Genomic DNA, 23,763 nt, shown 5'->3' with positions numbered 1-23,763 from the left:
TGCGTACACCCAGCCGTATGCCTCTGGCGAGATCGTGTTTCTGCGTACATGTGTATTTTTTTGCACAAGTGTGAGTACTTGCATGCAACTACACGTGTCTGTGTCCTTATGCACGTATGCCTGACTCCGTGCATCTGTGTATATCGTTGTGTACACTTGTTGCACCATTGCCTGGAGCACCTCCTCCTCCTCCTCCTCCCTCCTCTCTGGCCTTGGTGTTTGCAAGGTTGTTTCTCACAATTTCCTTTTCTCCCTTCCTCACTTCCTGTGCCGTGTTTTGTCCTTCCTTAAATATGTTTTCACGGAGGCACCACCAGCGTCGCTACCGGGCTCAGCATTGGGCAGCGGTGAGTCCCTTTTGGAGCCAATTGGATCTGACTCGGTCAGACGTGGGTGTAGCTGCTGGACTCTTCCCACAGAGGCCACCCTTGCAACCTTGTCCCCCAGCTGCTGAACCCTTGCCACACAAACCCAATAGATAGAGTGGGTCCAACAGAGAGAGAAGCACAGATAGAGGGATAGGAGTTTCAACAGAAGAGAACCATTCCAGGCTTCAGTAAGGGACAGAAGTAACTGTGAATAGCCTCAAGAAAAACGCTCTTGCTGGTCACGCTTTACGATTTGGAAAGAAATGCTCCAAAACCACAGCCATCTAATGTCCCTGGCAAATCTTTCTGAATGCCTTTATCAAGCGGAGTGGATGGAACTAGTTATGGTGGTTTCCTTATCTCTATTACCACCAGATCTTCACTGCTGTGTTTCACGTGCTCCCTGCGCCGCTTTGAAACCCCATGGCACTTTCCCAAAGCATTCTGCCTGGCAGGTCCCTGAGGGGACAGAAACCTGCTCTGACGGCGTGCAGGGTTGCAGTTTTGCCTTCTGTTTTGCACAGCCACTGCACACTCCAGACATGAGAGCTATCCCAGCTTTTCTCCAAAGCCCCAGTAAGATCATGGGTCTGCAAGTGTGCGCAGACTTTGAGGTTGTCCTGCTCGTGTTCTGGCTCAGGCTCTTGTCTTACATGTGTCTGGGCTCAGGCTGGAAAGGCAAGTCAGTGAGTCAGTGAGTCCAGGTCAGCTTGATGGTCATCAGGGTTCAGCATTGTCCAGCAATCACCAGGTGTGTTCGTAGAGGCAAGGCAGGTCTCAGGTGAAGCTGGGAAGTCACCCGCACGTCAGGGTCCAGGCTGAGATCAGTGTGGTCCATGGCCCGAGACAGGCACAGATGTGTCACAGCTGGAGCTGTAACTCAGGTTGGGGCCGAGCACTAGGACTTAAGCTTGAAAGCTGCTCCCACGGGACGAGGAGGTGGCAGTGGCTGAAGCCTCCCAGCAGCAACATCTGGCAATGGTCTCAGCAAGGTCAACGAAGGGGAGCGGGTAGACCTCAGTTACACTGCCTCTAAGCTGGATCGGAGGCAAGGCAGACTAAGATGGAGGATGCACGTGTGCTCAGGCATGCCTGCATGGAACCGTCAAAAGTCTGTACACTCACATAAAGCACATCATCAGCTAGGGACTCTGCTGAGGAGATGCTCAGGACCACACTGGCAGGACAGGACTCAAGTACCCTGGGGAAGGACCAGGCCCCAGACACCCTCCTGGCATTGCCTGACGACCTGCAGGGTCTGCACAGGCAGGGGATGAGGCAAATGAGCCCAGCAAAATTGTCCTGTGAGCTCTGTTACTGTTGCAATGGGGTCAGACACTCCCAGCAGAAGCCCACCTGCGTGCAACAATGGGCGACCACCAGAGAGAGATGGGGGAAGCAAGAGAAAAGGATGCGGCACGTCCTCTCACATGAGAGTCCTTGGGCACGCGGACGAGAAGCACGAGCGTGCTGCCCATTTCCTGACACCTTTGCCACAAACAAGCCCACAGGAATGACCCAGGTGTACATCACCTGCCTGCACGGGACCCCTCCAGCACTTGAGCTGAGTCTTCTGCCTGTGCTGACGTTTGCCTCTGCCCGGAAATCCTTGGGCCTCTCATCCCAGCACTTACAGAAGCCTTCATATGGGAAAGCACGTGGCGTAAGCCAGGAAATGAAAAGGCAGCAGCGCAGGAAACCAGGACACAGCCCATACCATTAGGTGGGATGGTCTGCATTTGACATGAGCTTGTCAGAAAATTATTACTTCCACAAAGGGTGCCTCTGGGCCTGAGGCAGTGCAGGACTGCTATAAAAGGCAGCCCGACTCTCTGCTCTCTCATCCACTTCTCTCGCCTCCTTCTCCTTGGGAATCAGGTGAGTGTGAAGCCTCTTCTCGTCCTCCTTCAAGATCAGGTCTTTCCTCCATGTATGTCTCAGCTGCTATGGGCTGTCCTAGCCCAGGGCTGGGAGCTGCTTCTCATGGCAGAGGGAAGGGGAGAGAAGGTCTTCTGCAGACAGAGGCTGGGACTTAGTTGAGGTGCCTCCTGGCCTTGGAGCTGGGCAGCGTATGCTGAGCCAGGAGGTGCCTTGGCTCCACTGTGGATGGGTGCAGTGCTGCTTCTCATGTGTCCCCGTGCTCTGCTTCCCCTCCCCTGTCTCCCAGGTGCACCTCCTGCCCAGAGACATGTCCTGCTACAACCAGTGCCAGCCCTGCCAGCCCTGCGGCCCGACCCCGCTGGCCAACAGCTGCAACGAGCCCTGCGTCAGGCAGTGCCAGAACTCCACCGTCATCATTGAGCCCCCGGCTGTGGTGGTGACCCTGCCCGGCCCCATCCTCAGCTCCTTCCCGCAGAACACCGTTGTGGGCTCCTCCACCTCCGCTGCCGTTGGCAGCATCCTCAGCAGTAACGGAGTCCCCATCAACTCCGGGTGCTGTGACCTCTCCTGCATCACCAGCCGCTACTGTGGCAGCAGATGTCAACCCTGCTAAAGCTGCTGGCAACGTCCTCGGGCAAGAACCTCAATAACATGGTGCTGGCCAGAAGATAAGAGCTTCGGGGCATTGTTTCCTTCTTCCACTCTCTTCTCTGTCTCTTTCTTTTGCTGTCGGCATCTCCCAATGCCAGCCTAGTGGGGCCTGCGTCCCTCTGCAGGGCAGGCAGACGGACACCCTGCAGGAGCTCCACTGCATCTTCGTGGCTGCCCCTGGTGCTCCCTGTGAGCCACCTCCTTTTCTTCTTTAGACTCATTAAAGTTGTGCTGCATCCCAGCCTGGGCCTCCGAGTCCTCCTTCCTTCGGAGGCAACTCTTCCAGTCAGCTCAGGGAAAAAGGGGGAGGGTGGGATTCCCTGCAGGTGGATTTTGGTTTGTGCCCTTTCCCTTGCAGCTGACAAAGACATCCCTAGCTACTTCACAGCCAGTGGCCATCAGAGAGGATTCCTCCCAAGGGAGGCAGGAGTGGGGATGGGGAGACAAGAATGCCTGGGGGCAGCCCACAGCCTCATCTCCGCCTTCCCCTCCCCTCCAGTACTTGATCTAGGTCCATGGCCAGCACACATGGGCACAGGCAGATGAGACAGCTACCGCTTACAGTCCTTCAGCACCTGGCAGGGCCCAGCTGCTCTCCAGACATGCAGGGCTGAGGTAATTCACAAGTTAGGATTGGGATCAGCCGCACTGAGGCTGCACAATGGAGTCCCCCCTCCCTGTGAACCCAACAGCCCCATGGGCCACTGGGGCTCCAGGAGAGCAGCCAGTGCCCAAAGATCCACTTTCTGGCCACCACCCCACCATTTACAGGCAGCGGGTGACTGGGCAGATGGCAGCAGTGCACAGAGCAGCCCCACAGCTACTTGCGCTCTCCGCAGTCCAGTGACCCCCCTGCCTTCTCATGGCTTGTTTCAGGTGCCCGTCTTCCCTGAGTTTGTGCAAAGGATTTGTGGCTTTGCTATTAATGCCAAAGTTTAGGTATGCTTTTCAATTACACTTGAAATTTTCTTTTTGGACCCTGGCCTTTTAGCCCCAGGCAATGCTCTATATCCTGGCGTCCCTTGGGTATCCGTGGTCTCCTGGGTGCAGGAAAGGAGCTCCTGAAGACAATGCTGGGCTCAAAATGATGTCTCAGGCACACAGCGGCCCATGGACCACGTGAGGTTCCCCTCATGCTCCTCCTGCCCACAGTTCAGGGCAGAGACACCATCTTTGTCCAGCTCATTCGGCACTGGGCACCTTCAGCGGTACAGGACAGGCACCAACCCAAGCACAGCACGAATGCTGGGGATGACCCTGCCCATACTCAGCTTCCCTGGCTCCCCAGGTGCTCTGAGGCAGGGCCAGCCCGGGCTCTGCTCACACCACCACTGCTCCTCACTTGCAGGGCAGGGTCTTCCTAGTCCTGCAGTCCCTGGCCGTTGGAGATCTGTCCTCCAACAGACCCTGCACACCACTGGGAACCACATGGACACACCGAAGGGCAGGGCTGTGCCCTCACAGTAGGACACCTCTCCCCATGCCAGGCTCTGCAGGGAACAGGACCAGTCTGGGCAGTTACACGGGGAGGAAGAGTACTAGTACTAAGCCCAGGAAGGCACAGCCCCAGCATGGGTCCAAGGCCCTGCTCTGCCCTGGCCCCAGGCAATGGACCCCCGGATGGAGCCCTTCAACACACAACAGAGCTTTCACCTGGAAGACCTAGATAACCAGTACACTCCTCCGGGTAGAGGTATCTGCTGCCTTAGGCAGAAGTCTAATGTGGACCTGCTGACTCACTCTTTGGGGGTTCTCATTTCTCTGGATTGTGACAACAGCCTTCTAGAGAAGAAGTTCAAATGATCATGTCCCTCTTTGCTATTCCCTGCCTGCAGTGTATGCCTCACTAGGTGAACAAGTCTAGGAAATGAAGAGGACATTAGTCATGCAGCATCCCATTTCTCTGCAAAATAAATGTTAGTCTCAATTGCAATAAACTCTTCTGGAATGCGGATTTTCTTTGTCTTGACAGTGGTGCAGTGGAGCCGTTTGCATACAGTGACATCACGACTGAAAGACATCACTGAGAGGATCATAGAATAGTCCAGGCTGGAAAGGACCTTGACAGATCATCTGGTCCAACGTTTCATGGGAAAGGGAGCCTAGATGAGATCATCTACAACCCTGTCCAAGCGCATCTTGAAAACTTCCAGGGGTGGGAACTCTACCACATCCCCGGGGAGGTTGTTCCAGTGAATGATTGTTCTTACCGTAAAAAATGTATTTCTTATGTCAAGATGAACCCTCTCCCAGGGCAACCTGTACTCGTTGGCCCTTGTCTTCTCCTTGTGACTCCTTGCGATGAGAGAGTCTCCGTCCTCTTTGTAGCCACTGGAATACTGTGATGAGGTTCCCCCCAAGCCTTCTGTTCCCCAGGGAGAAAGGACATAACTCCTTCAGTCTTTCCTCATAAGACAGGTTCTCCAGCCCTTCGGTCATCTTTAACAGGTACAAGGATGTGGTGGTGGGTGCTGGATCTGGATCAGCAGAGGCCGAGTCAGGGGACTTGGATCCCAGCGGTAGCTTTCTTGTTGCAGAATGGCCATTCAGCAGGAGAGCCACCTGGGTGAAGATGACCACAAACCCCATGTCCATGCTACCAGGGCTTGCAGGAAGCAGATTTTCTTTTTCATATGAGTGGTATACTGGAGCAGTTTGCGTATGGTGACATCACAATTAAAGGGCATCACCGAGAGGATCATGAACTCGGTGGTAGCCAGGAGGAAGGGGGAAAACGACTGTGCCAGCCAGCAGGCAACACAAATGATTTTCCTGGTGACAAGGAAAGTCTTCATCATTTTTGACACAACGGTTATGGTGTACCAGATCTCCACAAAGGAAACCCGATGAGGAAGAAGAAATGCAGCAGGGTCTGCAGGTGCTGATTGGTCCACGCAGTGACAATGAAGAGGCCATTCTCCACCAGAGTTAGAAGATACATGGAGAAGATAATGGCACGTGGGGCCATGTGCCCACCATGAGAGGTCTGGGAAGCCCAGGGGAATGAGATCCGTTACCAGCGTCTTGTTCTCCTTTACCGTGGCCCAATGCGTGACCAGAAGGAATCGGCTGCCCAGACAAGAGTGAAGGAACAAAGCTGTGGTGGGTTAAATCTGTGATTTCTGTTGCTGTCAGAGGGACAAAACCAGCCCCTGTGGCTGACTGACAGAACCCATTTACCCCAGATGAAGGTCTGACCACGCCTGGGCTGAGGTGCGGGTAGTACACCAGAGCAGGGAGGACCCGGCAGCCTTCCGACTGACATTACTGGGTTGCTGGAACTGACCATTGCCATGAAATGGCTGACTCCCGTTGCAACTCATTGTCTGTGTGGTAATTCCTGGGTGCATTGGTTTCTTGATTGCCTCATTCTTAATTGCCTACTTCAAATGCCCAAGGTGCCTGTTAGTAGGAATGTAGACGGTGGCTAGAGATTTCATCAAGTGTGATGGGGAAGAAGAGACAACACTTGGCGAGAGCTGGCAATGTCTTTGCCCAGAGGAGCCAAGGTAGAGTGAGACACCCACTAAGCTGAGCATCCCTCGGAAGCAGTTACAATCAGTTCATTCATGAAACCATGAAATTAATTTACCGTCTTGCCAAGTGACAAAATCCACTGCAGGGGATCCCACCCTCCCCTTCCTCCCCCTTTTTCCCTGAGCCGACTGGAAGAGTTGCCTCCGAAGGAAGGAGGACTCGGAGGCCCAGGCTGGGATGCAGCACAACTTTAATGAGTCTAAAGAAGAAAAGGAGGTGGCTCACAGGGAGCACCAGGGGCAGCCACGAAGATGCAGTGGAGCTCCTGCAGGGTGTCCGTCTGCCTGCCCTGCAGAGGGACGCAGGCCCCACTAGGCTGGCATTGGGAGATGCCGACAGCAAAAGAAAGAGACAGAGAAGCGAGTGGAAGAAGGAAACAATGCCCCGAAGCTCTTATCTTCTGGCCAGCACCATGTTATTGAGGTTCTTGCCCGAGGACGTTGCCAGCAGCTTTAGCAGGGTTGACATCTGCTGCCACAGTAGCGGCTGGTGATGCAGGAGAGGTCACAGCACCCGGAGTTGATGGGGACTCCGTTACTGCTGAGGATGCTGCCAACGGCAGCGGAGGTGGAGGAGCCCACAACGGTGTTCTGCGGGAAGGAGCTGAGGATGGGGCCAGGAAGAACCACCACCACAGGGGAGGGCTCAATGACGACGGTGGAGTTCTGGCACTGCCTGACGCAGGGCTCGTTGCAGCTGTTGGCCAGCGGGGTCGGGCCGCAGGGCTGGCAGGGCTGGCACTGGTTGTAGCAGGACATGTCTCTGGGCAGGAGGTGCACCTGGGAGACAGGGGAGGGGAAGCAGAGCACGGGGACACATGAGAAGCAGCACTGCACCCATCCACAGTGGAGCCAAGGCACCTCCTGGCTCAGCATACGCTGCCCAGCTCCAAGGCCAGGAGGCACCTCAACTAAGTCCCAGCCTCTGTCTGCAGAAGACCTTCTCTCCCCTTCCCTCTGCCATGAGAAGCAGCTCCCAGCCCTGGGCTAGGACAGCCCATAGCAGCTGAGACATACATGGAGGAAAGACCTGATCTTGAAGGAGGACGAGAAGAGGCTTCACACTCACCTGATTCCCAAGGAGAAGGAGGCGAGAGAAGTGGATGAGAGAGCAGAGAGTCGGGCTGCCTTTTATAGCAGTCCTGCACTGCCTCAGGCCCAGAGGCACCCTTTGTGGAAGTAATAATTTTCTGACAAGCTCATGTCAAATGCAGACCATCCCACCTAATGGTATGGGCTGTGTCCTGGTTTCCTGCGCTGCTGCCTTTTCATTTCCTGGCTTACGCCACGTGCTTTCCCATATGAAGGCTTCTGTAAGTGCTGGGATGAGAGGCCCAAGGATTTCTGGGCAGAGGCAAACATCAGCACAGGCAGAAGACTCAGCTCAATTGCTGGAGGGGTCCCGAGCAGGCAGGTGATGTACACCTGGGTCATTCCTGTGGGCTTGTTTGTGGCAAAGGTGTCAGGAAATGGGCAGCACGCTCGTGCTTCTCGTCCGCGTGCCCAAGGATGCATGCTTACACATGCATGCTCCTGCACACATATATTTGCATAGATATATGTGTATACTTCTGTACAGAAATAATACATAAAAGCATACATACACACACACCTATGTTCACACACTTAAATATATGCAGATCAGTGCCACACATGTCCATACTCACCTGCTTGAAGCCATGTGCATGTGCTAAAACACATACACACTCATGAACAAGCATGCCTAAACACACACACACAATATTTGTACACAGCCATGCTTGCGTATGCATTCCCCAGGCACACACGTATGTGTGAATGCACACATGAGTAGAGCCAGAGGAACATGGATGTGAGCATGAACATGCACACACACCACTGACAACCAGGATGCCCAATGCCAGCTCTCAGCCTTTTGGGATGATTCTAGGAAGTCCTTCAGACCCTACAGTTAAGGCAACAGATCAGGTGGTGGCCAGCCACATCAGCCTTAGTAGCTCAGGGGTTTGGCAGTGGTTCAGTCAGCTATTTTCCCACTGTGTTGTGGTTTAACCCCAGCCAGCAACTAAGCACCACGCAGCTGCTCACTCACCCCTCCCCACCCAGTGGGATGGGGGAAAGAATCAGAAGGAAAAAGGTAGAACTCGTGTGTTGAGATAGGAACAGTTTAATAGAACAGAAAGGAAGAAATTAACTAACTGGGTTAGTTCCCAAGCAGCGATCCCCCCAGGCCAACTCCCCCCAGTTTATATACTGGGCATGATGTCACATGGTATGGAATGCCCCATTGGCCAGTTTGGGTCAGCTGTCCTGGCTGTGTCCCATCCCAGCTTCCTATGCCCCTCCAGCTTTCTCGCTGGCTGGGCATGAGAAGCTGAAAAATCCTTGACTTTAGTCTAAACATTACTTGGCAACAACTGAAAACATTAGTGTGTTATCAACATTCTTCTCATACTGAACTCAAAACATAGCACTGTACCAGCTACTAGAAAGAAAACTAACTCTATCCCAGCTGAAACCAGGACAGAAGGGCAACTGTATCCCGAGCCAAGTTAGTCACAGTGTTTCTAGCAGGTCCAGGAAAGTGACCCTGCCCCTCTGGGCCTTGTGAGACCACAGCTGGAGTACTGCATCCAGGTTGGGGCTCCCTGGTCCAAGAAGGATATCGACATACTGAAGCGAGCCCAACAAAGGCCACCAAGTCAATTAGGGGGGCTGACAAACACGACATGCGAGGACAGGCTGAGAGACGTCAGCCTGCTCCTCTTGGAGAAGAGATGTCTCAGGGGAGACCTTCTTGCTTTCTACAACTCCTTGTTCAGAGGAGACAGAGAAGAGCGGCGCCAGCACATGGCACATCCCCAGGCTGGAGCTGGTGGCAGTGGGTGGCGGCAGCAGAGAGGAGATGTGGGGGCTGGAGCAGAGAGCCCAGGCTGGCAATGGGCAGTGAGTTTTGGGCAGCAGAGCGTGGGATGTGCAGGGCTGGTGGGGCTGGCCACAGTGCTACTGGGTGTGCAGGACAGGCATCAGGTGTGGGTGCCCAGGGCTGTGCTCATTCTTCAAGGCATCTCTCCCGCTCCCTGCCTGTCTGCCATCTCATGGCCCTCTTTCCCAACTCAGAGTCCTTGCTCAGTATTCTTGCATTGTCTCCATCAACTCTAGTAGTATGATTTTTTTGCATATACAGCTGCCTTTCAATATACCCACTATTTCCCTTGTGCACTCAGCAGTTATTGCCCTGAATTTAGTCCTTTGTCCTTCACTGTAACATCCACTTTTCCTTCCAGTTTTCCTCTCTCTCTCCATCCATCCATCCATCCATCCATCCATCCTTTGACCCATCTCTCCATGCATCTACTATTTCTAACCCTTACTCCTACTCTCTGAGAGCCCTCTCTCATCCTTCCCTCTGCTTTCTTCATATCTGCAGGCACAAGTTTTCTTTCCTGCACATTTCCATTATTCCATACATTCATGAGTCCCCCTTTGCATTCAGCATTCATTCTTGTTCTTAATTCAGCCCTCTGTCCTACACTGTAATACTCCCAACTCTTCTGTCTACTCTTCTTCTCTCCATCCATCCAGGCATCCATGCATCTGACATTCATGCCAACTCTCTATGCACCTGTTTCAGATTCCCTCCCAGCCTTTTCGCCTTGCTCTACAACCAAACAGCAGGATCACATTCTATCCCTGTCTCTATGGGCACATGTCCCCATCCATTCTGGTCCAGCTCTGTCTCACTGCCACTGTTCCTGACCATTTCTCTGGGAAAAGAGCCATAAGAACTGGGCAATCTTTGGTGATTTTGGGCCTTTCCTTCTCCTTTCTCAGCAGTGGTTGCTGGAGGAGCCCAGGTGCTAAAGGAGCCACTGGCAGAGGCTGCCCAGGGCACGGGCATCAACATCACCTGCTCACAGCCCAACATACAGTCTTAACAAGTTCATCCACTGGTACTGTCTGCTTCCTGGCTGAGGCCCCGCATTGTTCGTGAGAGGTCTAAAAGGTTCCAAAGTGCTTCTGGACCCACTTGAGTGGCTGTTGGTGGTGGTGGCAGACCACTGGTCCAACTCCCTGTCGCTCATCTGGCCCTGGCATGGGGAAGTGGCGGTGTATTCCTGAGCTCCAGGATACAGCAGGAGAGGAGCATAAACGGACACAGGCAGAGCTGGATGTGCGCGGTGGAGGAAAGGAGACAACCATGGCCAAGTGCACCTGGGGGCGCTGCCGCTCCACCCACCGGAGCCTCCTTGCCATGCGTGTCCTGAAAGAGGGAAAGTTCAACCCTGTCCCCTGCTCCAGCTGAGGATTGTTGTGGCAGCTATAGCAGTATTACAAGGGGACTCCTGGCAGGTTTGCAGTCATTGGAGAGCAGAGGGCAGCCCACCGTCCTTCTGCCATGGCCTCGACTGAAAAACAGGACCCTGAAGGCCTTGTGGGAGCGGGATTGTGAATGGGGGCTGCTACACTATCACCTGCTTCCTGCAGTCCCTGCCAACCATGTGAGGAAAGGGCCCTGGGTGCAAGTGGCAGAGGAGCCCTGCTCCAGGCAGCAGACATCAGAAGACAAGAAAATCAAGTAGCCCTTTTGCTTGCCTGGCTATTGGGGTTCTGGGGCCCAGGGTGGGACAAGCAGCTGGAGATTGTGGGTAATGTGGGTAGGTGAAGGGACACAGAGGGAGTGCCTGTACAGCAGAGAGCTGTGTTGCCACATCCTCCCCCTGCCAGAGTGCGGGAGTGCGTCTGTCCCTGTGCGGCTGGTTTCTGCAGCAGATGCTCTTTACAGAGACGTTTCTCTTCAGGTTCCTCCTCTATGGCCAGAGGCAAAGGGAGGGAGTGTGCGACACCTGGGCCCAGGCACTTCAGTGTGTGCCTGGTCCTTTCTCCATGCAGACAGTCCCAGGGACACAGGGACAGGGTGGACGTGGGTGGGTGCAGGGGTGCCTTCTCCATCTCCTGCAGAGCTGGGTGCAGGTCTGTGCAGCTCGCTAGGTGGTTGATGTCGGGAGAATGTCACAAAGGATCCATGTCCCTCTGATTGACAGGACTTAAACCATGAGTCTGTTATATCTCTAGAGAGCCTTCTTGTGGCAGAGGTTAGAGGACAGACCCAAAGAGGCCTGCCTGGAGCAGCAGGGAGAGAGTTTTGCTCCACCCTCTGGGCTGTGGCTTGGAGGCCTCTGTGATCTGGCAGAGGCAGAAAAGGTGAAGCTGCAAGCATTGGGTCCCTCCTGCTGACAGGTCCCTGGGCCCCCCATGAAGGGAGAGCGTGACACAGTCCTGCTTTTCCTGGCAGCACTGGTGGGACTGGCAGACTTTGGTGAGATGTGACTTTCAGGCTGGGGAGAATGAGGCAAGACTTTATGCAGTTGGTGGTGGAAGTGGGGAGACGTGAGTCCTGTTTGCCTGGGGGATCTGGGAGTGTTTCTGTAGGCAGAGCAGGGGCTGCAGGTGGGTACAGCAAATAACGTGGGAGATGTCATGAGTAATGGGCATCAGAGGAGGAATAAGACCTCGCCTTAAACTTGCAGCTACTGAGCATTCTTGAACGTGCTGCTAATACACATGAAGCCTGAAAGAGGGAAAGATGCTAGGGAATGGAGCAGTGTGGTGTATAGGAGCTTCTCTCCTAGACATACTGGATAAAATGCTACTAATCTCTGTAGGGTTGGTCATAAACCTTGTGGGACAGGGAAGGCTAACTCAATGCAAGAAGAGCTGAAATGCCTTACAAGGTCAACAGAAGAGCAGAGGATGCGGTGTGTCATATGGAGGAACTGTTCTAGCAAGAAGATAGCAAGAAGATATGGTCAGAGGTGGGAGAGGAACAGTTCATGTCCTCTGCTGCTGAAGGAGAGGCCAGCAGTTAGCATAGATCAGAGGCAGATATGGGTAGAACCAGTGGACTGAAAGACCAGTGAGTATTGCTGAAAAGCAGGATGGTCTGGGGGGTGAGTAGTGGCAAGAACCTGCAGAAAGAAGTGTGCAGGGACAAACAGCTCAGCGTTTCAGAGACTAGGAAAAGTGAGCTGGAAAGTGGGGAGAGTGAGCAAGCTGATGAAGTGATAGATGGACAGGTAGACAAGCAAGCAAAGCTGAAAGCCCTGTCTGGATTTACAGGTCATGCCCAAAAGGACTCTGTGCTCCAGTTTCCAGCAGAAATTACCATCCAGGCAGGAGAGAACACAGCTCTGCACTGCAATTTCTCCACCAGCTATACCAATCCCTCCATCTACTGGTACCAGCAGCGCCAGTCCCAGTCCCCTCAGATGCTGCTGCAGGTCAACAAATGGAAATCTCGTGTGGATTCAGGGAGATTCTCCTCTACACTGACTGTGGAGACCTCCCAGGTGCTTCTGAATGTGCGGGATGCCGAGCTCCAGGACAGCGCTGCCTATTTCTGTGCACTGAGCACACACTGGTGCCCACAGCTTGCAGCACTGCACAGAAACGTGGGGGGTGCTCTGAGGAGCAGTTCCCTCCCTGCCACTGCTTGTCTGTAGCTCTGAGCTCAGCCTGCCCAGCAGAAGCACCAGGGGGCTGTGGTGAGGCTGGGCTTCTGCCTCCCCAGCCTGTGCTGCTATGAGGTGTATGCCAGCATGACTTTGACAGCTGCATCTAGAACCAGGGTCTTTGATGATGAAAAGAGTCCAGGAAACCTGACTTGGGGCAGAGTCATTGGAGGCTGCACCGTAAACAAGCCAAGCCAGGCTTGTAAATGCCCTCTGCTTAAAATGGCTGGTACACAGCAGTGAGGGCTCAGGGCAAGTAACCTATCAGCTCGTTGTCCTGTTCCCTTTCCCTGTGCCTCCGCTGATGGCCATAGCTGGAGAACGAAGCTTGTGGTAGGAGGCACAACTGCTCTTATGGTTTTGCCATTTGGCCATAGTAGCCCAAGAAGGGAAGAGCCCTTCCTTGCCCTGCATCTGGGCATCAGCAAGAGAAAAAGACCCATCAGCCAGGTGCTGGACGAGATTCTCTGTTCAAACCCTTCCCACCCTCATCCACTGCCAGAGAGTGGTCCCACCCTTTTTCATGTCTTTTCTCCTTCCCCGGGAAATCGCCAGGGCTCAGATGGGAAGGAACCCCTATGTCCATGAGTCCATGCTGGCTTCTCTGCCCAACAGCTGGCAATCACTTCTCAGTGAACTTCTTTCCACCCATAGGCAACAGGAATGGTTCTGGGGACCTATTCTCAGGCAATCCCACCCCAGCACTGCATGTGGAAGCTCAGCTGGAGGGTACTGGCTTTCCAGCTGGATCCCACCCTATGAAGTGGAGACTGTTGCTCATGAAGTATCATCCAGTTCACCTGAGAAAGCCTAAAGTACTTGGTTGTTGACCTACTGCTGTTCCAGAATGGCCTGCCTCTGGCAAGTGGCATGGGTCTGCTCTGCCTGCCCTGTTGGAGGCTTTGCATGCCCCTATTCATCTCAGAGGGCATTATCTCAGACAGCGTTGATGAGGAATGGACATCAGCCCTCAGTGTCCTGCACTCCACTGCATCTAGGGTGCCTTGGACATTTCAGGTCCTGCTTTTGGCTGCTCTCCAGGGCTGCAGAGGGCTTCAACAATCCGGAGACACAATTCTTCCCCCAAAAGCAACATCATCCCTAAAGCAGGGTTGACAAGCAGCAATGGCTACCTGAGGACAGATCCAGGCTCAGGCTCTTTCTCCAACCTCAGTGGGCTGTCCCAGGGATTTTCCTAAATGCCACTGAGAAAGAGAGCACAGCTGAGAAGGGTGGGCATCAGCCTGTCCTTGGGTACTGGTGCCTGGGCCTGGCTGCAGGTCAAGAGCCAAGTGGCCAAGGAGAGGTCAATACGGGAGGTTGGTGAGTCGCCTCCAGAAGCACCATTGCTTCCAGAAGGGAGGAGAAGACGTTCAGTCCAGACTCCATCATGTCCCTTGGAGAGCTCTACACTCAGGTGAATTCAGTCCCACACTGTTCATAAAGGTGTATCTACCATGTTGATGCCTCCTCCTTATGAAGTGGTCGCGTGGACTGCCTTCACTGTCAGTGTGCAGAACGAAGAGCTTTGAGAATGTGATTCTGAAACAAAAACCGTAGGAAGGGGAAGAGCAAGTGCCCTTTGGAAGTGCTAATGTCCTCCCAATAAGGGTGAGGAGAGACTTGCTACCCAGCCTTTCACAGCTCTGCAGTTTTGGGACTTTGCCAATCACGTTGAAGTGTTTCCACAACAAAGCCCAAAATGGGTGGAACGATGGATTGTTAAAACTGATGTGGGGTTTTAGATGTGGAAATACCCTGACACACCTAGCATGAAGCACAGCAGTTTCCATATTTTTAATAAAAAATACATTCAGATACAGAAGAGAGAAAAGGAGGGGAATGTAAATTTTGTTGTCAGTCTTATGCTAGGAATAATGACTATAGGTAGAGAACCTAGACATTGCCAAATTTTATCTTGAACCAGAGTATGATTTGATGAAACAGCCACAAGAATGGGGCATAGATACATCTAGAAAACATCAGACTAAACAGAGAAATACATGTCTATTTCCTAAAGCAGTAAGCCAGCTGCTGGGACTTCTTTAGGGGATTCACATGAATCCCTGACAAAATGAAGCACTTTGCTAAGTGGAAGACAAACCTGTGGGAGGACCACTCCTCCAGCTCTGTTGGAGAACCATTTCTGGATGGGATTTGTGACCCTTTCCAAGCACTGGTCTTTAGAGCACTGTGAGGCTGTTGTGGTTTAACCCCAGCCAGCAACTAAGCACCACACAGCCACCCACTTACTCCCCCCTGTCGGGGGATGCAACGAGCCTACGGAATTCCTGACAGTTCGAGAACAGCGCGACCTTGAGCAGCTTGTAGTGTATCCTTGGGAGTCTGGAAAGATCCGAGAAGACCAGTACAAAAACAAGATAGTGATAAGAAGAACTGTCCTAACGAACTCACCAATCATGAATTGTTAGTTACTAACCAAACCAATCATATACTAACACATACTCTAAAGAAGGGTATAAAAAGGTGTGTTAGAACAACAAAGTAGCCATTTTGCATGATCTATTACTTGTCGTGTCCGTCTCTACCGCGACACCCCCCTGGTAGGATGGAGGAAAGAATCAGAAGGATAAAAGTGACAAAACTTGTGGGTTGAGATAAAGACAGTTTAATAACTAAAGCAAAAGTCACGTGCGCAAGCAAAGCAAAACGCGAGGACTTCATTCACTACTTCACATTGGCAGGCAGGTTGAACACCTCCAGGAAAAGCAGGGCTCCAGGAAAGCAGGACTCCATCACCCTTAAGTGTTACTTGGGAAGACAAATGCCATAACTCTGAACATTCCCCCCACTTCATTCTTCTTCCCCCAGCTTTATATGCTGATAATGACATCATATGGTATGGAATATCCCTTTGGTCAGTTGGGGTCAGCTGTACCAACTGTGTCCCCTCCCAACTTCTTGTGCACACCCAGGCTACTCCCTGGTGGAGCACTGTGAGAGACAGAAAAGGCCTTGACTGTGTAAGCGCTGCTTAGCAGTAACAAAAACATCCCTGTATTATCAACACTGTTTTCAGCACAAATCCAAACATAGCTCTATACCAGCTGCTATGACAAAAATTAACTCTATCCCAGAAAAAAACAGTACAGAGGCATTTTGAATTAACTCAGGAATGAACAGAGGGAGGTGGGAGCATAAGAAGTGAGGCTCAGCCCATCCTAAGATGGCTGTAAGGTGAGTGAGATCAGCTCAATGGGGAATTGGTGGCTTCTCACTACCTGTGATGCTCAGGTGCACTTCACTTTTTCTGAAAAGCCCACCCCATAGCTTGCCTCACTTCTTTGTTCCTGAGTGTGTAAATGAAGGGGTTCAACAAAGGAGTTACAACAGTGTTAAAGGTATTCACGAATTTGTTCAGATCCAGGGAGTTCTGGGCTGATGGTTTGACATACAGGAACATGGTAGAGCCATACCAGATTGTGACAACACTGAGATGGGCAGAGCAAGTGGAAAAAGCCTTTTTTCGGCCATGGGCTGGCTGGATCCTCAGGATGGAAGAGATGATGTATATGTAGGAGACCAGGGTGACCACACAGGAGGCCACCACAACAATTATGGAGACAAGGAAGGTTGCCAGCTCCACGGGCCATGTGTCACTGCAGGAGAGGGCAAGGCAGGAATCTATATCGCAGAGGAAATGATTGATGACATCTGGCCCACAGAACGTCAGCCTGGATGTCAGAAAGGCCAGCAACGAGACAACCAGAAAGCCTCCCAGCCAGGAGCTGAGCGCTAGCCGAGCAGAGAGGCCACTGTTCATGAGGGAGCTGTATCTCAAGGGGTAGCATATGGCTAAGTAGCGGTCATAGGCCATGACAGACAGGAGAAAACACTCAGTGGAGCCTAGGGAGAGAAGAAAAAACAACTGGAGGATGCAGACTCTGAAGGAGATGGTCTGGCTAGTCCCCAGCATGACTCCTATGGCTTTGGGAACAATGCCCGTAGTGTACCAGATCTCTAGAAAGGAGAGATTACAGAGGAAGAAGTACATTGGGGTCCATAGGTTGCTGTTCATCCACACCAGAGCTATGATGCATGCATTGCCTATTACTGTCAGGGAATACGTCAGTGCAAATACCACCACAAGGGAGACCCGAGAATGCCACGTGCCTGGGAAGCCAAGAAGGATGAATTCTTCCACACCTGTCCCATTTGCCATGTCCTCCCAAGTGTGGAGGTTCATCTGCAAAGAGAGGAATGTTTCTGTGAGCTTGCATGCCTGTGCTGGTCCTTCAGATGCTACTTCAGATACTACTAGATGCACTAGTAGTGAAACAAAACCACCATCCCTGCAACAGTAGTTGGTGCAGAGCATGGGAAAATGGCATCTACCCTAAGTTAAAATTGTCAGGGAAATCCTTTGCTGCAGAAACACATTTGAACAACTAGAACTGACCCTGAAGGTCAGGCCTACACCATCAAATGAAAGCGGAGAATTATTTATCAGATCAAGCGCAGGCATCTCCTTTAGAACATGGTGAATGCAATTGCTTCCCTGAGATGAAAATCCCATTTAGGAAACTCAATGGCAGGATGAGGGTCTCCAGCTACGTGAAAGGCTGTTGTAGAGGAAGGGAATGACATTACCTGCACTCATCAAGGCCGGCAATACTGACTTGTGATTTCAGCCAATGAGACTGAGGGATGAGAAAACTGTCATGACAATGTGGTACTGGAAGAGAGTTTCTCACCTCTTCTAGGTGAGTTTATCACAAGAAATTTTGGACTGAGATGGCAGTGACACAGGGCAGCAGGCTAGTATGACAGTCATTACTCAAGGACTCATGGTCTTGTGTAGGTGCTTTCTTCCAAGTCTCAGCACAGGAAGCTTTTCAAATACCTCCATTTCCTCCACTGATGTCTGCTTCTCAGAATAGCTACTAGGGGTAGGATTCACCTCCATAATTTTGCCATCTCAGAGTCAGGGGAAGGACTTCTGCTGATGAAGTTGAACGATCTACAGTGAAATACTCCTATCTCACCTCCTCAGCTTACACCCTTCTTTCTCCATGGACAGAGAAAAGGCACGAGGGAGACATGGCTTAGCTTGTCTTATATGCATGGCTAAAAGCCCTTTAGAAGTGCCAGGTTGTCTCTGAGGACTAAGGCAGGAGTCTAGCAAGCAGCTTAGATGAATAAGTCGGACATCTCAACTTGGGCAGACGTATCCATGCCTCAGTGGTTGAAGGCAAAATCCTCTTAGGTGAATCCCCACCAAGGCAGTTCTGCTGAGAAACCAGCTGAATTGCTGGATATAATCTATGCCCTCCCTGCAGACAAGGGAGGATTCTTGATCAGTTCTCTAGGGCAGAAATGATCTCATTCTTAGGTGAATGTCTAAGACAGATGGAGCTGAACCACCATCTGAAGGATCCCTTTCTCTCCTCTCTTCCTCCTTAGCAATACATACCAGAAATCTCATGTGGCTAAAGAGCAGAGGAAACCCCCTAAACCCAGCTCTCCTTAAACATGCAAAGCATTGGAAGTCTATGCTAGAGCTCTTGGGCAGGCTTCACTCACCAATTCAGCCGATGGAAATGATCCAAAAGACATCTCTACATGCACCATCCTGCAGTTGAAGCCATGAAGCCATGGTCTCCTTCACTGAGGGAGAACATTGGAAAGAGGCTGATTTATTGGAGGAGCTCTGGATGCAGTGATGTCACAAGTGTGGATGAACAGCTCTCCCCTTGCCAATGCACTTCAAGCTGTACACTATTGCCTGACGTTATTTCCTCTCCATTTACCTAGCAGGTATTGACAGCCTGGGCTCCCGATTTTCTTTCCCCCTCACAGCCACCACTGCACTTCCACAAAGGGGATCCTCGTGTGCACACACACAGCGTAAAGTCTCTCCAATTCAGCTCCATATAGCGAGAGCATACATCAGAGAGTCACCAGCATCATTAGCGTAAGAACATCCCCACACCCACCTCATTAACACACTGAAGCTCAAATTGGCCACACCTAGGAGACAGGTTTCTGTTTTCCTTCTGTGTGCCACAGGGAGTTTGATCTCTGGGGGATCTCATGGGCTTGTCAGAGGTGGATAATGCTCTCTCTTCACACAGGCCAATTAAAGAACAGCAATGCAATTCTCTAAAGTTGCTGTCAGGCTGGGTGTTTGCCTCCTGCCTGCAGCTGTGGTATGTGAACCTTGTCAGGAACTCAGTGCTCTCTTGTGTAGCCATTTGCTGACACGCAGGAGGTGTCTGAAATAGCTATGCCCAAGAGACTGGAAGTGTCAAGTATTTGGTGCTGGATAGTAATGTGGTCTTGAAACCTCCAGGGTGGGACATAACTAAAGGCGACTATGGACACATGAATACAGAGGGAGTAAGGTAAGGGATTCACCTACCTCATTTCAGAGCTTCTAACCGCAGTTAAGGCCTAAGTCTTCAGTCTTCATTAAAGTAAAGATCTAAGTAAGATCTAAGCACAAAGTCAAGAGGTGAGTAGGGGAAAACTGATCTCCCCTGCCTCCAGAGCAGGTCTCCAGGTAAGCTTCTCATCTTTGCTCCATTCATTGTCATTTTCCAAATATTCTGCTAGTTTTTCAGGATTCTGCACTTGTTCAAGGGTGAACTTCCAAAACACTGGAGGTGTTTTGCAACAACACCCTAGGCATTTGCCCATACTACCCCACGCACCCTGCCACTCATAATTATCCAGCCTCGGGGCAGACCTCTTGGTGATCTTCTAAAACAGTTGTTTAACCTTAAACAAGAGCTGAACCACATTCAGGAATACGCTAGTTCCTAGCAATAGGACCATACTGGTCTCAACATCCCAAGGGTTTTCAAATTTTCCCAAGTTCTCAAATGCCATTATAACTAGACTGGGGAAGAAAGGTGTCTAACCCATAGACTGGCTCTCTGAGGAGGAAGGGTGAATGGTGTAAGTATTAATAGCTTCCCACAGATGGCTCCCAAATGTCCTTGTGTTACCATCAGCCCTCTCTCCCACACAACCCAGCCTGGGGAGAGGTGCACCCCCATCCTCACCCCATGTAGGAATGACCCTGCCCTCTGTCCTGGTCCTGTGGTGTTGGTGGTGTGTGAGGTCTGTGTGAGGGCAAACCCCCACACCACAGGGTCCCAGGGTCTGCAGCTGTGGGAAGGCCTTGGCCTGTGTGTAGGGAGCAGGGGTGTTGCACAGAACACAAGGGCTACTTCAGCCTCAGGGCTCTGGGAATGCTGAAGGAACTTGGTACCTGGGGGAAGGCACTCCAATGTGTGCCCTGTGGTTGGGCGAGTGCATGCCCTGTGCAATTCAGGGACAGGTCATGGATCCTGCTGAGTGTAGAATAAAATCCAACTGCCACTGCCATGTCTATGAGGAGCTGGAAGTATCTCCTCTCACATGGCACGTTTCCGGACCAGAGTTGGGTTGTGGCACTTGTGAGGCTGTAGAGTTCCTGGGCCTCAGGAAAACTGTGCTCGAGGAACACAAGGCAGCACAGAACAATGTTGCATATTTGGGCACCAGTCACTGTCCTGGGCCTGCCTTCACCCAAGGGGGTGGTTGGTTCACAGGGACAGGGGACTCCAGTGTGTGGCCTGCTGTAGCTGATACCAATACTAACTTGTGAACACCTCAGCCCTACACATGGAGGCAAGAGGTGGGCCATGCCAGGTGCTGTGCTGAAGGGTGATAGCGCTGCACAGGGAAGCTGTCCCTGCTGCCCACGCCCAGGCGTGCTGGCCATGACCCCTAGAGTGGCTGATGGAGAGAAGGAGCAGGCAGAGCAGGGACTGTGGGCCATCCCCAAGGCTATTTGCCCCTTCCCAATTCCTGCCATCCTTTGGCAACATTGTCTTCTGAGCCTCCTTGCCCAGCACAGCTCCAGCCAAAGCAAGAGCAGCACTCTTCCCCAAGAGCTTGTGGGACTGCTGACATCCTCAGGACTACCCACATGCCCACAGTAATGCTCCTGAGGACAGCAGTTGTCAGGATTCCTGTTCACATGACATGCTCCAGGGCCAAGGGAGTATTTGTGAGCAGAGTTGCAGCAAGGCAAGGCGTGATGTGGAGTAACTAGGGATGCCTTCCTTGGTGGATGAAAAGCTGGACATGAGCCAGCAATGTGCACTTGCAGCCCAGAAGGCCAACCGTACCCTGGGCTGCATCAAAAGAAGCGTGGCCAGCAAGTCAAGGGAAGTAATTCTGCCCCTTTACTCTGCCCTGGTGAGACCCCACCTGGAGTACTGAGTCCAGCTCTGGAGTCCTCAGCACAGGAAAGACATGGACCTGTTGCAGCTAGTCCAGAGGAGGACCATGACAATTATTAGAGGGATGGAACACCTCTCCTATGAAGAAAGGCTGAGAGACTTGGGGTTGTTCAGCCTGGAGAAAAGCAGACTCCGGGGACACCTTATTGCAGCCTTTCAGTACTTAGAGGGAGCTTATAAGGAAGATGGGGACAAACTTTTTAGCAGTGTCTGTTCCAATAGGACAAGGGCTAATGGTTTTAAACTAAAAGAAGGTAGATTCAGACTAGGTATAAGGAGGACATTTTTTACAATGAGAGTGGTAAAATAGTGGAACAGGTTGCCCAGAGAGATGGCAGATTTCCCATCCCTGGGAAAATTCAAGTTCAGGTTCGCTCTGAGCAAACTAATCTAGTTGAAGATGTCCCTGCTCATTGCAGGGGGGTTGGACTAGATGACCTTTAAAGGTCCCTTCCAACCCGAACTATTCTATGATTCTATGATTCCTCAGCTTCAAGAGGCAGTGCCTGAAAGAGAACTCGTTGCACTGTGTCTCACCCTCCCATGCCTCTAAGAGTGATGAAGGGTCCCCTGGTGCTCCCACCTATTTGCCCCCCAGAGCAACATCTCCCTCTTTCAGCAGTCAGTGTGCAGATGGAAAGACCACCTAAGGGACACAGGTAGGGTTGCAGCAATTTTTAATGACTCTAAAGAGGGAAATGAGGTCAGTCCAAGGGGAGGCCCCCCAGTGCAGGAAGGAGCAGGAGCAGCCAAGAATCTGTTCCCCTTTTCCTGTGGCAGAGTTGCCACCGGCCATCTGTTGACCTGCCCGGCAAAGGGAGAGAGCCTAGCAGGTCACTCCAGGCTGGTTTCTGGGGTCCTCAGAGCAGGCTTTGAGGGGAGCACAAGACAACAAAGGAAAGAGAGAAAAGGGGTGAATGGAAGAGAGGAAAGGTAGACATTGGCCATGTTTTCAGAGAGCCCAGGCTGGTCCTTTCCATGCTACCCTTGCAGGGCAAGCCAGAGGTGACCAGCTAGTCTGAAAACAACAGCATGAATTTTGATCCTCCGTCCAGCAGCATCTTCTGGGTTCCTAGTGGTCCTGATCCAAGGCCGTTGCCAGTATCTTTAGCAGGGGGGGCACCTTCTGCCACAGTAGCGGCTGGTGATGCAGGAGAGGTCACAGCACCCAGAGTTGATTGGCACTCCATCACAGCTGAGGATGCTGCCAACAGCAGCAGAGGTGGAGGAGCCCACAACGGTGTTCTGCGGGAAGGAGCTGAGGATGGGGCCGGGGAGGGTCACCACCACGGGAGAGGGCTGGATGACGACGGTGGAGTTCTGGCACTGCCTGACACAGGGCTCATTGCAGCTGTTGGCCAGCGGGGTTGGGCCACAGGGCTGGCAGGGCTGGCACTGGTCACAGCAGGACATGACTTGGGGCTGGAGGTGCACCTGGGAGAGAGGGCAGGGAGGAAGCAAAACATGGGGAGGCGTGAGGAGCATTCTGTCACCACACCACGAGGGAGCCCAAGAAGATGCAGGGCCGGGAGATGGAGGCTGTGCAGAGATGTCTGAGGGCTTCTTGGCCTCGTCCTGCCAGGGCCCAGAAAGAGCCACGAGCTCCCATGCGGCTACTGCCTAGCCCTGAGTCCAGAAGGCACCCGAGTACAGTCTCAGCCTCCCTCCATGTCTAACCTTCTCCCCGCTTCCCTCTCCCATGACAAGCAGCCCCATGATGTGGCATAGAACCAAGCTGGTGTCAGCTGAGAGGCCCATTGAGGTGAGACCTGCCTTTAGAGAAAGCAGAGAAGGAGAAGGGGGTTGAGACTCACCTGACTCCCAAGGAGATGGAGGCAAGAGAAGTGGATGAGACAGTGAGCAGCTGGGCTGGCTTTTATCATGGACCTTTGCTGCCCCAGGCTGCCAGAGGCATCCCTTGCAGAGGTGATTATTTTCTGACAAGCTCATCTTGAATGCAAAACGTCTCACCTAATGCTATAGGCCATGTTTTGGCTCCCTGAATTGCTGTCGTTTCATTTCCTGCTTTATGCCAGGCACATTCCCCAGTGACGGCATCTTTTGTGTGACAGGATGAGAGGCCCAAGCATTTCCGGAGCAAAACACGTCAGCGTGGGCAGAGGACTCAGCTCACATGCTGGAGGAGTCCAGTAAAGGACACTCAAGGTAGACTAAACAGCTGGCTTAGACAACGCACATACGCACACACACATCCAGACCTCCAGTCATCTAGAGCGAATTGAGAAGGCTCAAGGCACCCCAAGAGAGGCTGTCTACACTATCCAGGGCCACCGCACAAGTCTTGGACTTGACAGAGTCAGGGGGAAGACTGATCTGCAGTCGGTGAGAGTGGGAGGTGCAGCTGATGAGAGTAATGGGCCCAGCTTGAAACCATTTCACTCCCACAAAAGCCCTTTCCCTGCGATCTGCCTGTCCCTGAGTAGCGTGGACGTGGCTATGGGGTTTAGCCATGGGATGGAGGTGCTTGTAGGCTCTGGTAGGACAGCCTGTGGGTTCACTTCTGATCGCATGATGAAGCAAGCCATGCGCACGTGACCAGGTGTGCAGGCCTTGCTGTGAG

General features: G+C 52.3%; 1 protein-coding gene and 3 pseudogenes across 1 annotated transcript; 1 reads left to right on the top strand and 3 right to left on the bottom strand.

Annotated features, from left to right (window-relative positions):
* Positions 1–2,112: 2,112 nt before the first annotated feature.
* On the top strand, positions 2,113–3,141 carry LOC142035023 (feather keratin Cos2-3-like; annotated as a pseudogene).
* A 3,469-nt stretch (positions 3,142–6,610) lies between these two features.
* LOC142035021 (feather keratin Cos2-3-like) lies at positions 6,611–7,639 on the bottom strand (annotated as a pseudogene).
* An 8,550-nt stretch (positions 7,640–16,189) lies between these two features.
* LOC142035020 (olfactory receptor 6F1-like) lies at positions 16,190–18,569 on the bottom strand. The gene is given in 3 exon segments (XM_075036843.1): positions 16,190–17,134; positions 18,472–18,528; positions 18,531–18,569. Coding segments are annotated over 3 exon segments (1,041 nt in total).
* Positions 18,570–21,848: 3,279 nt separating this feature from the next.
* LOC142034592 (feather keratin Cos1-1/Cos1-3/Cos2-1-like) lies at positions 21,849–23,132 on the bottom strand (annotated as a pseudogene).
* Positions 23,133–23,763: the final 631 nt, after the last annotated feature.

The sequence above is a fragment of the Buteo buteo genome, chromosome 9 (assembly GCF_964188355.1).
Source record: "Buteo buteo chromosome 9, bButBut1.hap1.1, whole genome shotgun sequence".
In the NCBI taxonomy this organism is placed as follows: domain Eukaryota; kingdom Metazoa; phylum Chordata; class Aves; order Accipitriformes; family Accipitridae; genus Buteo; species Buteo buteo.
This window is presented reverse-complemented; position numbering and strand designations above follow the sequence as displayed.